This window comes from Athene cunicularia, assembly GCF_003259725.1.
Source record: "Athene cunicularia isolate RWA chromosome 23 unlocalized genomic scaffold, athCun1 chr23_part2, whole genome shotgun sequence".
Taxonomy (NCBI): domain Eukaryota; kingdom Metazoa; phylum Chordata; class Aves; order Strigiformes; family Strigidae; genus Athene; species Athene cunicularia.
The window spans coordinates 973972-988934 of record NW_020799131.1 but is presented as its reverse complement, the minus strand read 5'-3'; the positions used below and the strand labels follow the sequence as shown (position 1 = coordinate 988934).

The 14963-nt window shown below is 52.2% G+C and overlaps 1 protein-coding gene across 2 annotated transcripts in view; it reads right to left on the bottom strand.

Moving 5' to 3' along the window:
* The window catches only part of RPS6KA1 (ribosomal protein S6 kinase A1), a 52382-nt gene that overhangs the window by 27064 nt on the left and 10355 nt on the right, over positions 1-14963 (bottom strand). For both annotated transcript variants that reach the window (XM_026863521.1, XM_026863520.1), the window contains one exon: positions 8736-8780. In XM_026863521.1, the coding sequence (XP_026719322.1) occupies positions 8736-8780 (45 nt within the window). The remainder of the gene's footprint in view (positions 1-8735; positions 8781-14963) is intronic.

The following is a 14963-nucleotide window of genomic DNA, read 5'->3' as shown; positions in this document are numbered from 1 at the left end:
CTGATTAATGGAGGAGATGTTTCCTCAAGCAAAGCCTGAGGCTGAAGAAGGGAGAAGGCAGAAGGTGACCTCACACAGCAAGGCAAGTCCTTCTGCTTCCCAACATCTGATCTGCTCAGTTGTTACCCGACTCATTTGACCAGGATCACCAAAACATCTGCTTTACACCAGAGGGCTCAGGTCCCTTTTGGGATGGGAGGAGCAGAGAGGCACAGGCATCTCCTCTGCACTCCCTGGTCTCCTCCCTGCTCCTGGCTCTCTCCAGGGGCATTTTGGCACCAGATCCTGAAGGTTTCTTTTAAAAAAATAAAAAATAAAATCTCTCCACCCTTTCCAGGCACTACAAGCCACAGCTGGCCAGGATCAGCTGACAATGAGTAGTTTGGGCTAAAGACACAAGCTCAGGCAAAAGATGTTCCCAAACCTCACTGAGACTTTCTGAGACTCTCCCATGCCAGCGCAGCCTGGCACGGAGCTGCAGGAGAAGCACTCGCAGCTGGCAGGACTTTGCACCCAGTGAAGTGAGATGCTGGGAGAGGAAAACACCTTTAACTGCCAAGAGATAAGGAACTACTTAATTATGCAGTTTCAACAGGGCAAATTAGTCTCAAGTTTAGAAAGTGCAAAGGGTATTGCCTCCCTTTCCTGCAACCCTACACACATTTCCCAGCAAGGAGGAAAGGTCCTCAGCAAATTCAGATCAGCTTGTGCTTTCATGGGGGTAAAACCAGGAGCTCCCGTCCCAGGCTTTTCTAAATGAAGAATATTACCCTTAGGAACCAGCGTTAAAGCACTGTCCTCCACCTAGGCACGATGCAGTTCTGCTACGTGCAGTGCAGCAGATTGAAAACTCTTAACTGAATTGTAAAAATATAATCCTGGTTTCACAACGAGAACCGAGACTTGTTTGCTGCCCCTGGAGTTATCGTGGGATGTGGAAACTATTCTCTATCGCAGGAATGCAGGAATTCCATACTCCTCCCACAGCACACATGCTGCTGGCGGTTTTCTTGTTGCAAGACACAGGAAAAGTGGTCTCAGGACTTGGTAAAGCCTTTGCTCGGTACGGACCGGCTTTTGGTATGTGCATGCTGGGAGAACCCAGCTCTCTCCCACCCTCTGGGAAGGCCACACGTGCAAGATACCTCACAAGAAAAACGACCATCACATTTTGATGGTGGTTCTGAACTGTAGCAGTGTTAAAAGAAAAAAAAAAACAAACAAAAAACCACAAAACGTCCAAAACACAGCCTTGAGCTGTGTGTTACCAGCACCCTAGTGAGAGCCTATGGGATGAGCACTGCACAGCACAATTTTTTCATTTGACACTTGTAATAGATACTGATGCAGCCAGCGGCCGCTCCCTCCGCAGCTCACCTGCGTGGGGGAACGGGACCAGAACGTGAGAGTCACTGTCCATCCCCTTCCCAAACCCCACGGTACGGGAGCACGGGCACCCGAACGCTGGGAATGTTTTGTCCTGTTCCCCTAAGACAGGAAAAATATTTCAAGGAGCATTTTCCCCCAGCTCTGTCCATGCGCAGACCCCAGGGCTCCTGTTCTGGTGCTGCTGCAGAGCCGGGTGTGCTCTGCCTGGCCCGGTGAGGGGGCAAAGCCATCGCCCCCCCCTCGCTGGAAGCAGACACTGCGGATTCCCGATCTGTAACCAGACCAGCCTGAGCTGTCCCCTTAAACACCGCCCTGATGGCGAGGAAATCAATACGAGCCCATCTCACAGTGCTTACAGGAGCACAGAAAGATGGTGTTCACAGTCTGGTTGGTATTTCCAGAGCCGCGCCAGCAGCTCTGCCGAGATCGAGGTTTCAAGTACAAATGAGGGATACCCACCCCCATCCGCCACATCCAAAGGGGTGACATTTCCCGGCAGTGCCCTCCAGGGCTGGCAAGGGAAGGAGCTGGATTTCACGCTGCAGTTGGGAAACCCTTTCTGCCTCAGAGCATCACACGGAATCAGAATCACAGAATCATTCAGGTTGGAAAAGCCCCTTGGGATCAGCGAGTCCAACCCTCAGCCCGACTCTACAAAGTTCTCCCCTACCCCACATCCCCCTGAAACGGCCCTTAAACCCCCCCAAGGGTGGGGACTCCCCCCTCCCTGGGCAGCCTGTTCCACTCTCGGACCACTCTTTCTGGGAAACATTCTCTCCTCCTGCCCAGCCTGACCCTCCCCTGGGGCAGTTTCCAGCCGTTTCCTCTTGTCCTGTCCCTGATCCCCTGGGAGCAGAGCCCAGCCCCGGCCTCTCTGCAGTGTCCTGTCAGGAGCTGTGGAGTGAGGCATCCTTGCAGTGCCATCAGCAGGAGCTCCTGGAGGCAATGCCCCTGCCTCCCTCCGCTGAGGCACACGCTGAGCGGCTTTTCCTAAGGGGGAAGGAGAAGGGCTCTTCTCTCCAACAGCTGGGACCATCCTGCCCGGACCATCCCCAGCCCTGCCACAGCAGCCAGGGGGAAATAAGTCATTGTATTATAGCTTCACCTGGAACTACAGAAGGAATTTACTTCTTTTCTCCAAACTAGGCCTCAGCTTTCAAATAAAGCTGAGACTTGTAAAGCTGCAGATTGAGAGAGGCTACTTGTGAGAGCAGGGAACGTCCCGGGTTGGCACCCAAGCCAACGACCCCCCAGCCAACCCAGCCAAGGGGACTCCCAGCTGCCAGGGCAGCACGCTCCAGAGACCCAAGCCCACTTTGACCCCTTCAAAAATCAAAAGTTCTTTAGTTTGAGCTCTTTGGGGTCCTCTTTGGTGCCACCCTCTGCCACCACCCATCCCCTGCGGCCGGTCTCCATCCGCCTTCCCCTCAACCAGAGAGAGGAGCCCGTGACCCCTCCATCCCACCGGGGAAGCACCCGCAGAGCTCTGGCCTTGCTCACGCTTCCTCCTGGGTCCACAGAGAACCTGACTTCAGCGATCCCGTGCCCTCTGCCCCCAGCTCAGGCAGCCGGGAGAAGCCTGGCTGAGGAGGGGCTGGCGGGAGGACCCCTCCTCGCCTTGCTGCAGGCACAGGGACTCCTTTCACCGATGGGGAGCTGGATGACACAGGTTTCCTCCAGGTAGAGCATACAGTAGAAGAGTTTTTTCCTTTTATTTTTTTTCCCCCATTTAACAAGGCTTTCTGGAGGCAGAGCTTGAGGCAGTTCCTATTAACCCACGAGGGGGATGGAAATGGAAGAGCAGAAACCGGAGCAGTGCGTGAGGGCTGTCTGAGTGCTGCTCGCCAGCTCTGCAGACTCTGCTGCATTCCTCGAGTCCTGTAAACTGACCCCTCTTCAATTATTCATTAGAGTCTGCAGCTCATCAGAGACTCTACTCCTCAAACAGGCATTTATTTGTGGTGGTTTTGTTTTTTTTGTTTTTTTTTTTTTTAAGAGCTCAGAAGCTTGCTGTTAACCATAACCCAGCCTTGCCAAGGATGAAGAGCAAACGCTCTGGCAGGAACAAGCCAGGCAGCTGTCAGGCATCACATTAAAAACAAACCCACTTGATTACTTCAACTGACAAGACGGAGCAGCCAGTTTAAACTAAGAGTTTTACCACTGACAGGCTGAAAAAGTGGAACGTTAAGTTAACAGGCAATAGCTGCAGCCCAGTCCCTGCGGTGCAGAGGGGAAGGCAGATTTCCAGGCAGCACTGTGCAGTGCTCGAGATGTTCTGCTCCTGCCAGGTTCTCCCAGGTCCTGCCCAGCCCTGGGGGACCAAACTGGCCGGAGCACTCTTGACTGCGTGGCTGGAAGCAGCAGCAGAGGGGCAGTGGGCAGAGAAGGGCTTTGCTGCGGTACCTGTCTCTTCCCACGTTTGATGGCTTTCCAGTTCTTGGAGAAAACAGCAGCAGCTGTGCAAAGACGCCAGGCCCATTTCAAAGCAGAGCATTTTACTTGTTTATTTTAAAACCCTTCACGTTAAGAGGCCACGATTAGAGTGGTGCCCAATACTGATGAGGATCACGTCACTTGGGCGTGTGTTCTGCCCCGCACTCAGCCTGGAGCTGGAGCTCATGTGGGATGCTGGCACCACGCAGGCGACGTGACCAGAGCCTGGACACCGGGTGGGCTCACAGGACTTGCCCTTTGGTGGCCAGCAGGTCTCCGATGACTCTTTTTCTTCCTCTCCCACTGTGAAGAGAAGGTGCTTCAAGTTTCCCCCCTGACCATCTGCTTAGTGATGCGGCTTCAGAGATGGGACAACTTGTCGGTGGATGTTCTGCCAGTGCAAAATCTGGGTGCAGGAGGGAGATGTCCTGCTGGAAAGCAGAGCTGTGAGCAAGCACTAATGCAGTCTGCCACGATGGAGCAGCACAGAGCCTTCCTCTCTTACATCCTACTGGAGGAGCATGAATTCCCAGTTCATGACTGGAGGTCAGAGCAGGATCCCTGAAGTCCAGCCTGCCGGAAAGCTGCTCCAGATACATCCAGTTTGCAGTCAGGAGTGAAGCGCTGGGCTCAAGGACCAGGAGAAGGGGCAGGAGGAGTGTAGCAAAATCAAGAACCAGTCTTATTTCTAGCAGCAGCCGGCTGCTACTGAACCACCCAGAGGTAGATGGCCACAACCCTGCTTCCTCCAACTCATCCCAAAGAATTACAACTCAGAGCAGTGACCACAACGGTACTTGGTCATCACTGGAGCATCATAGCAGGGTGTCTCACCCAGAACAACACAAACTGAGGTTAACGCTGGTGATGCAGGTGTTTCTCTGCCCAGAAGTGTCCATGTCCAGAGTTCCTGCCTATAGCTTCCCTCGCTGAAGGCGCTGCAGGGAAGGACCTTTCTGTGAGCTTTACCCACTCAGGACACGAGGTTAAATCAGCAGGAGTTAAACAGATCCGGGGGAGAGCCACGTCTTCTCCTTCACATCATTCCCACTACAGTTTGCTGCCTAACAGCAAGGCTCAGCCTGAGCAGGTGGGGTGCATGAGGCAGAGCAAAGCCCTCGCTCTGGTCTCAAAGGTCTCTTTTATGCAGAGCAGAGCTGGAAGAGGTTACTTATTCACTTCCCCACGTCTCGTTGCGCCCTGTGATTATCACCCAAGAACAAGCTGATCAGCACTCCCAGCCTGCGCCAGCGTTACCTCCAGAGAAAGAGTGGGCACACTCAGCGCTGCAAATCCACTCCTCTGCTCTTCATTATGAAGTGATTTCACTAATTGGGTGTTGTACTTTCATGCATAATTCCTCACACTTGGCACCTTCAGGGAGCACAAGCTCACCCCTCAGCCAAGCTGGCTGCAGAGCAGGTTGTAAAACCCCAATTATGAGAGGTTCCATTTTTCCACTGAATTCAAGCCCTCTGCTGCCATTCCCCAGCTGAACAAGGACCAATCTTCAGCCTACCTGACAATTAAAATCTAAAGAAAATAGGAGAGAATGAGGTTTAGTACCAAGGGACCGACGCACAGTGCTGCTGATTAGCCCCTGGGGCAGAGCAGTTTTTGAGAGCAAAGCAAGAGACCTCCCTGTTTTGCTCTTGCACAGAGACGCAGCTGAGGTTAACCCATGGTTGTGGCAGCAGATGCTTCTCTCGGTCTCAGCCCAGGCTGTGTCAAAGAAAACAGAACAGGAGGAAAGCAGCCCCTGAGCTCTCTGCAGAGGGTGTCAGGGCATCAGCCCTGCTCCTCTCCCAGCAACACGAATGTGAAAGAGGAGCTCTTCGGTTCAACAGCCCGCAGACATCACACTGAAACCCTGCACCAACTGCACTGCTGCTACCCTAAAGCCAACATCAAATCTAAACAGGGTCAAACGCCATGGCCAAAGAGGAGAGGGGGAAAAAAAAAAAAAAAGCCATCCTTGTACCTGTCTCTGCCAAAGGCTCCTGTTCGATGCGGTGCTTCGTTTTAAGGATGTGGCCAGGGCTGCCTGGCAGATTGCAAACTCTTACAGCAGGGACAGGCTGGAAGCACCCAGACAAGCAAGGATTTGGGTATGAGCAATCTAGGATTGTGCTCGCTGTCAAGAGAGACCTTGGCTTGGAATTTCTTGTGGCCTAATGCTGTTGGGGTGGCCCTGACTGCAGACCCAGGCTCCTTTCCCTGCGACCACGCAATGGGAGGCAGGTGCTCCAGGCAGCGCTCTCCCCAGCCTGCAGGATCTTGCAGGCATTTCCAAGGTACTCTGATAAACACACCAAGGTACGATGCTTGCAGGGACTTGTGTACCACAATTGTTCTTGAACGGTGGGAATCCACAAGAAGTTGTGCAACGCACCAGCTGTCCTCAGTAGGAAGCTGAGTTGGAGCTACAGAGGCAGCTAGAAAGTACCAGATCACAGCCAGCCTGGCCCAAAACACCCCTCGGTACCTCTGCAGAGACCATTTCATCACATTTCACGCCCACAGACCCTGATGTGCCCCAAAAGCAGGTGAGAAGATGTCGGAGGCATTCGACTGCATCCGTCTCACGCTACTGACTGCGAAGTTCCCAACTCTTTTGAGGAACTCCTGGATTTCCTCCTTTGCAAAGTGTCTTTGGTTATTGCCCAGGCAAATAACGATTGTACTTCTAGCAGCATCCTACTTACGGGGACAGGGGAAGGGAGGGCACTTCTGCGTGGGTGTTGAGTAATCACCGCTGTCGCTGCTAGAAGCTATTTTTAGAAGAGATCACAGAATGAGCTGCAAAAGGATAGCAAGTACAAACCTAGAATAAAGGTGCCTCTTCCCCTTACAGCTCTCCACACACAGCTAGAAGGACAACTGAGCAACCTTCAGCTTGAGAAGAGCCAACCTCAGATGTTTAGGGCCTCTTACTTCTCCTTCCTTAGTCCTTGTTGAAGACAGAGCCAGCGCCAGAACCTGTTGCTGACATCTACCCCCAAAATGACAGGAAAACACACAAATATTCAGTGCGCTGCCTGCTTCCCCCCTCCGCAGCATCCCAGCTGGTTCCGAGTGCCAGTTTACCCTGAAGTTCAAGGTATGTGTTTATAGGAGGGATTGCATTTGTCTGTGCTGGTAGGAAATGTACCTTGGACAAACTTGGAAAACACAACGAGGTTATTTCAGGAGCACGTAGCAGGGCTTCACGTGTTCAAAAGTTACCGAAAATGGGATTGTCTGACACCACTCACAGGCATTTTGGCCACAGTGCCTCAGAAAAGTGGAAAGCAGGACACTTGAAGGTAGCACAGGGCCCTTGTGTCTTCCCTGCTGTGGGGTGTTGGACAACTTGCCCGCTGCTGTGCTCCAGCCCCTGCTGTGACAGGGACTTCACTTCCCCGTCCCACTGAGGGACAGACACAGAACAGCAAAGAGAACTCCCAGTGCCTTTTTGGCCTCTATCGCATGATCTTTCTCTGGGGCTGCATCTACAGATGGAATCCAGCCAGGGTTTGTCCCAGTAATGTCCTTCAAAGAAAAAAAAAATCTTCAATTATTTTTAAAGCAACGTCCTTCAGTGGCTTTTTTTTTTTTTTTTTTTTGGGGGGGGGGGCAGTTTTGCCAAGTGTTTGAAGATGAAAGAGGCAAAGTCTCAAGTCTTAGAAACTCAGCTGGAATTCAACCAGAAGAGACAGATTTTTTTTTTTTCCCCATGCCAGAGATGCAGGCACAGTGAAGAACTGTAAAACCACTATTCTCAGGGGAGGGGAGGGAAGTGCACGGACTCATGCCAGATTTCTTGCAGGCCATTGGAAAAGTGCCAGTCCAGCAACTGGGACAGAAATGCAGAAAAGGTAGGTGAGATGTAACAGCAACGCTAAGAAGTCCAGATAAGCTCCTGGCAAAGAACTGCTTGAAAAGTAGACAATTGGGTTTTAGGTTTAAATTTCTTTGACTAAAAACACAACGGTAACCAACTGGAAAAACAACACAATCAGCCCCCATGGGACGATGATTAGAGAGAGATCTAGCACGGACGATGATTCAGAGAGAGAAACTCCTACAGGGCACTCGTGAGGGTAAGGCACAGGACAAACTCTTGACAACCCGTTCGACAAGGTCTCCCAAGCCAAATCAAACATGTTGTGTCATTTTTCATGGTTATAGCAAGTATGTATCAGAAAAGGAAATCCTGAAAGGCTAATGATTTCAAGGTACTGAAACGGCCCTGCACAGAGAAGTACGGGCACAATTAGGAAATACCCACACTAACAACATCAGTCCTTGTACCTGGAGAGGGCTCACATCAAGTCCTTCAACGTCACCATGTTCATGTGTGGAGCAGGAAGAGCTTTAGGGGTCTGAAGAAGGTCTAGCAGATTAAGAATCTTGCCCAAAACATGGAAGACAGCAGCTCAGTTCCCTCAAGCCATTCCCAGCTGATGTTAATGGGGACGCAGAGGGTGACTTGACAGAAGCGGAGTTTCTCCCAGCCCCACCAAAACAAGAGAATAAACAGATACCAGGCGCTCAGCAAGGGCAGCTGTGCCAAAACCATCAAATACTCTAGTATTTCTCATCCCGTCTGACAAGATCACAAGATACAGAAAGGTGTAAACACAGCACCGAAACCCCAGGGATTCAGTCCATCTCCCGTGTGCTGGACTGAGGCAGCCCTTCGGGAAACTTTGCAGATATGTTTGGATGACCAAAGGAACAGAAAGGAAAAGGCTTTATCTCTTCTCTTCCCCTACTCCAGTCCTTTACACTCGCACATGTGCTCAACCCGATTACAAAGCAGCAGCTTATGGGATTTAAAAATAACCCAACCCATTCACCGAGTCAGCTCATGCCCCCGACGCAGCTCAGAGGGATGACGTTAAGGTGTAACCCCAGAGCATTTTTACCTTGGATGGAGGTTTCCCACCTTCTTCTGGAGCAGCCTGCCCATTCTGTAAAGGAAGAGAACCTGCCATTAGCACACGCCAGGCACGGGACCGCTCCTCACACGCCCTTGCAAAGGCTTTGGGAGCCCTTCATGCAGGACAAATAGGGGAGGAGGCTGCTTTCAGACACGGTACCAGTCGGTTGAACACTCCCCATACACCAAGGAGACACTTTCTGCCAAGGGAAAAAAAAACAAACCTTGCTTCAAAAAGTCTTGTGTTCAAAGACTCTCCGCACTCCCTGAAGCTGAAATTAGGGCTCCTTACACACCGACCACGGCTTGTGGGGTGACCCCAGCACCCCTCAGGCGTGGATCCCCCAGGGTGGTGGGTACCGGAGTCCCACCCTCAGCAGAACAGCCCTGTGTTTGCACCATCCCCACTGGGACTACGGGAAGGAGCGAGCAGGGGAGACGGGGTGAAGCCGGGAAAGCGGCGCTGGCGCGCAGTTAACCGCCATTTGCCATGACGTTGGCTTTCATACGAACATTTATCAGTTATTTATTACCCTACCGCAACTGATAGGAAATCTACAGCACCTGCTTGGCCCCAGGCCACCTCCGGCCTGCAATCCAGGTTCTGCTGCTGGAGCCCTGGACAAAGTCACAGTAGGTGACCTGAACCGCCTGGAGTCGCGTCAGCCGGTCACACTCGGCGCTGAACCAAAGGTGGATCAGGTTCAGCACAGCACCGCGCCTGGAGAAGCCAGCAGGAGCAGAAGTGGGTGGGATTTAATTAGACATAGATATCCAGAGCAGGATAAGCACGTACAAAAGGTTTTCTGCAGACTGTGGAGAAAAACAAGGGCAAGGAGATTTTGCTTTGACATTTATTTGCGCTACAGGCTCAGGCTCCAAAAACCATAGAATTCTTCCTTGGAAAGAACAAGGTGAATTTATTCACTCCTTTTCAGCTTTATAGTCCAAGAGAAGGGGTGCAATGAAATTGTATGTCAGCTGCAGATTTTTAGTCTAACACCTGCGTTTTAGAGCCTTTCAGGAATCTGACAGAAACAAAGCTAGCTCCTTCCCTGGAGAAGCAAGGGGACATCAACCTGACATCTGTCTTAGGACTACACCATCCGCTTCTCTCCCTTGGGCCAAATTTAACTTACTCCCTTTTAATACAAAGCAAAACTTGCAATTGTTGATCTTGAGAGAGAGCTTTGGGGCCGCTGAGAAAACCTCCCTCTAATGCTGTGCTCACTTGTGCAACACTCACTGGTGCTTCCAGGTTCCCATTCTTCTGCTTCCCATAGGAGGTCACCAGTGCTGGGTTGAAACCGCTTGGCCCCCTGCTTGTGGCCAGCTCACCATCAAAGGTGTAATGCTAAAGAGCTAAATTTAAGCACAAGTTTAGCTTTTGGATAATTCAAACCCACAGACATTAGCCCAGAGTCTCCATATATCTTTCTATTTAGGTCTCTCCACTCCCACCGCAGCCTGTGCTGCCTGCAGCACCTCATGGAACACCTTAGTCCCACCACGACGTGCAGTACCCCCACACCAGCTGGGGACACCACCTGTCTCTTGGCCTGACACTGGCCCTACAATTTTTACATTTACAGAGATCTGCTCTGAGCTCCGTAACTCACCTTAGCATCAACTTAAACCGGGCTTAAGTTCCAAAGTATTTTCCGCCAATGACTGAAAAAAACAATAGCACTACCACGCAAGCTGAGCTCTTCCAGAGGAACGTTGCCCTGATGTTTACACGGGGCTCTTGGTGCCATTAGCACAAAGAATAGCTAAGAAGTGAAGTAAGATTCTGTGTTTATGTAGAGCCTCCACAAAGAGGGGGGAGACACCGCGCTCAAGATAGCCAGGCTTGGAAACATCCTCATGTTTAGCAGCTCAGCTGTCACCGATCAACAATTCCTAACTCGCTGCTAATCAGAACCATAGCTTGGGGAGGGCTGTTGATGTCTAAAACAGCTTAAGTAGTAGAATTTCCGTGTCAGACAGAGGCAAATAGTGCCTGGCTCATGGTGTGGAGAACAGATCTACAAGGCATGTGTCAGGAGAGCGGTGAGTTGATACATGGGACAAGGTCTTTTACTCGCCTGGGAAGACCAGGACGTGGCAAGTGAGCACAGGGTCTGTCCAACCCTTTGGCTTCAAGGATAAGGTAGGAGACACCAGGTGCCACCTCTGGACCTGCCAGACCTTTTTGTCAGCTCCCTGTCCTGAAGAACACCTGTCCTACACACTGCTGTTGACAGAAATCCATCCTATGTGGCAACGGAAGGGATGTGGAAAGAGCGAGCACAGTGTCCATGCCAGGGAGGTTTCCTGGGCATGTAGGTCTTAGAGGGATGAAGCTCCTGATGAAACAGTCCCTTTCTCAAGCTGACATAAGGCAGATGTGTAAGGAGAGAATTGCAGTATTTAGGGCCAAGTGCTTTCCTTCCACACCAGAGCAAACCCAGGCCTTATTCCCTCATACAGAATTCAAGATCCATTTCTAAGCGTCCAAGATGGAAACGCACTCCCAGCTACGAACTCATTCCCCCCCACCCCCTGAGATAAAATACGGCCGTTCCACCGTGTCGTAAGCAGAGCTGAAATAATTTGTGAGTTCCTTGGTTTGACATCCGTCTCTTTAAAAAGCTTTATTTCTGCACTCCCCCTGCATACCACGCACAGCGTGTCAGCAAGTGCACGCGTGTTCGCCTCTGTGCCAGACACCCTCTTACGGCACGTTCTGGGGGTTGGAGAAAACCTCCTGAACATCTTGCTCTGAGAGCAACCCCAAAGATCTCCCCACAGGCAGTAGCCAGGCAACACCTGCTGCAAGAGGGAGGCACAGCTCCTTCCCTTGGGTGCCCAGGGCAGCAAGGAGCTGATGAACGCTGGTGGCAGAGCAGGGCTTGGGCTACCAAGATGGCAGCGGCGTGAGCCTCACTGGTGGCCAGCAGCCTGTCCCTGCAGCCTTCCAGCCAGCCTTGCTCTGGGGCGAGCAGAAACGGGGATTACAAAGCTGATCTGATGGGCACGTGGAGCAGCAGCCTGGCAGCGAGGGCATCTCTGGGCAAGCAGCAGCTAAAGCTGCCCAGGAGGTAACGCAAAAAGCCCTTCTGCACACACACTGCTCTAATCACTTTTCTACATAGCACGGAGGAAAGCGTACCCAAAACAAGTGCATTCAGTCACGCAACTGCCAGCCTGGCTGAACTTGGGGAGATTTTTATCTTGGGACATCTTGCATTTTAAATCCCTTTAATTCCACATAATCCGCAGCACAGGGAGCAATTTACAGAACAGGCCGGGGCTGCTCTGAAACCAGGACGAGTCGCACCCCTGGCAGGACTGTGCCCGCTCCTGCTGCCACGAAGGGCTGCGCTCTATCGTCAGCACCATCAGCACAAGTTATCCCGGATTATCGACAGCTCTGCCTGGAACAGCAGCCTGCTGCTATTTCTGGACATCTAGGCTTGGACTAGTCGCTTCGGAGATGCCCATAGACCACACAACAAGGGGAGCAGGGATACAGAGATGCTCCTTCAGCCAACTTTGATGAAGGCATGGGGGAAGAAACCCTTCACCCCAGAGCTTCTGCTAGTTTGACACAAGAACGAGGCATTTTATTGTTGCTATTAAGTGGAATTTATAGATCTTGCCTTCTGCTGTTCAGAGAAAGGAAATGATTCTGCAAAAATAAAGATCTCCAAAAGAACTCAGGTAGCTCAAACAGACCGAGGAGTCTATGCACAAGGCGTATCAGAGACGACAGGCTTCCTCCCCTATCTTTTGATCATTGCTTTATGCATTGTTCAGCTAAGATGCTTGAAAAAGATAGTTATTCATGAATAGCTCCTGCTCAATAAAGGATGATACACATATACAAGGAAAAACAATTAGCTTGAAGTGGTTGGGTTTGGCGTAATCCCACGTCAGTCGTGTTGCTGTACGTTTGTGTAATGAGACAAGAGTTTAAAAGAAAAGCATAGCCCCTATGACAGTATCCATCGCTATGGTGATGAAGTCATTCAGCTCCACTCTATTGCTTGTACTCTGCCCCAGCCAGGTTTTTCTACTACATAAGCAATATTCTGAAGAGTATAAGCAGCAGAGAGAACAGCAAGGAAAAAAATAAAAAGTGTTATGAAGCTAGCTCAGACCCCAGGATGGAGGGACTGGTCTCCTGCAAGTTCAAGCTCCCGCTGCCACCCGCTCCTCCGTGTCTCCCCGGCACGGCTCCAGGATGTGCTCCAGCGGGCTGGGACGAGGGGCAGCAGCCGTGCCCTGTCCCCAGCAGCACGCGGCCAACACCCCCAGAACTCAGCGCAAAAACCCCAAACCCCTTAACAACGGGACTGATGCCTCCACCGCTGCGGTGACAGCACCGCTGCTCCGTGACTCACAAAGCAAAGGTTGGAGGAAGCCGGTTTCTAACCTGGATGGCAGCGATCCCAGGGCAATTTACGTAACTGGTGTTCCAGAAAAGTCTCCCTGTTTCCTCAGTGGTGCCACCTTGCCCAGGAGAGGTGAAAACTTTTTCCTCGGGCCCCTGCGCTTGGTGATTTTAGCCTCAAGGTGCAAAACTGCCCCCAAGCCCAAGTCCTTTTTCCACCGCTCGCAGATACACTGATGGAGCTCAGGGAACCCTCTGACACCCGGCCCAGGCGATGGCAGCCAGGTTGGGAGGTGAAGAACATCTGTATCATTTTCCTCACTGGAATCAAGCGCACGTACTTGCTCCCTAAAGGAGGTAAATTGCCAATGTCCTACTTGCGATCTTGAGATGCAAAAAGACTGATCTGCAGAAATATCACCTGCGAACTGCTCCTGACCCTGACCTAGAGCTCTGGCCAAGGTGAGATGGGGGAAGGGGGCGGCTCAGAAACCAGAGGCAGGCCCTCCAGTTTCAGTTTGCATTTAACACCCCCGTTATTAACGCGACAGAGAAAACAGTCCTTGGTGCTGCTGTGATCCTCACAGCTGACTCGGGCTGACAAACACTGGACCCCCCCGGCCGTTTCCGCTCAGAAGAGATCCCGTGATGCTGACACAGCGCCTGCCTGGCACCTGGGAGACCTGGGATTAAGTAGTAAAGGAATGTCGCCCACGGCATTCACCGCCCTGGGCACTGGCATTAGTTTCCTCCCATTATGAGTCTAGCTGTGTTTTCTGGCTTTTCAGGCTATCTTCCTACTGAGGAAGAGAGAAACCACAAATACAAAGCCCCGTCTCCCAGCAATAACCTACACCCCAGCTCTGGGCGTGCGACGTGGTGTCAGGAATCGCCGCTGAGTCGCCGCAGGGCTTCTTCCCTCCTCTCCCACCTCTGAGCCCAAACCCATCCTCATGGCTCAAGTGATGCTTCAGATGCTCCCAGCCCACCCCACCTTCGTGCTGGCTGCTCAGCACCCACAGACCCTCGGCACCGCACCCCGCGGGCACGGCAGGGGGGTCTCTAGGAGAAGCCGTGCTCGTATGTGGCCGATGAAGATGAGGCGACCTCCCCTCGGATGGCCAGCAGACCCCTGCCACCACTGCAGCCCTGGGGAAACGCTGTCTCCACTCAAAGCTGAGATTTCTTAAGAGGCAGTTTTAAATAGGAATGAGCAAATCTGACCCGTTAAGCATCGCGAGGGCCCTAAGTATGATAGAGGAGCGTGACGGCATCAAATCCACCCAAAACGATGGGAAAGCACCAAGGTCTGAGTAGATACCTGGGATAACCCCCCCCTCACCCCTCCGGGTTCTCCAGGAGAGCCCCTCGTTCCAGTTTGGATGAGAAGATGTTTAACTGAAGAGTGCCAGAGCACAGTGCCTCAGCTGGGTGAAAACTGCCACAAGCTGTCCCCTTTATTCTGAAATGGCTGCAGCTGCGGCCAGATGCCGCGCACCGTCCTGCACATCTGGCTGGGAGGTTGTAAGGAGAAGGAAAAGAGCAAAGCGGGAGGGAAGAGCAGACATCCAGCAAAGTGCCACAGGACTGCCATCAGAGTTTGAAACGCGGGCCCGTGGGAGCAGCTGGGGCCGGGGGGGCGGGTGGCAAGGAAGCCTGCAGGAGAAAGACCCCAAATCCCAGATATTTATTCCCGGGGCCTTCAGTGGGGACTGTTTTTCCTCCTGCCTGGAAGGAGGCTGGGGAGCATGCTGCTCACGCTCCCCGAATAAAACCAAAGCTTGGAAGGGAAGCAGCGGGGCCAGGAAACCCCCGGAGCCCCGGGCAGCGCCCGGC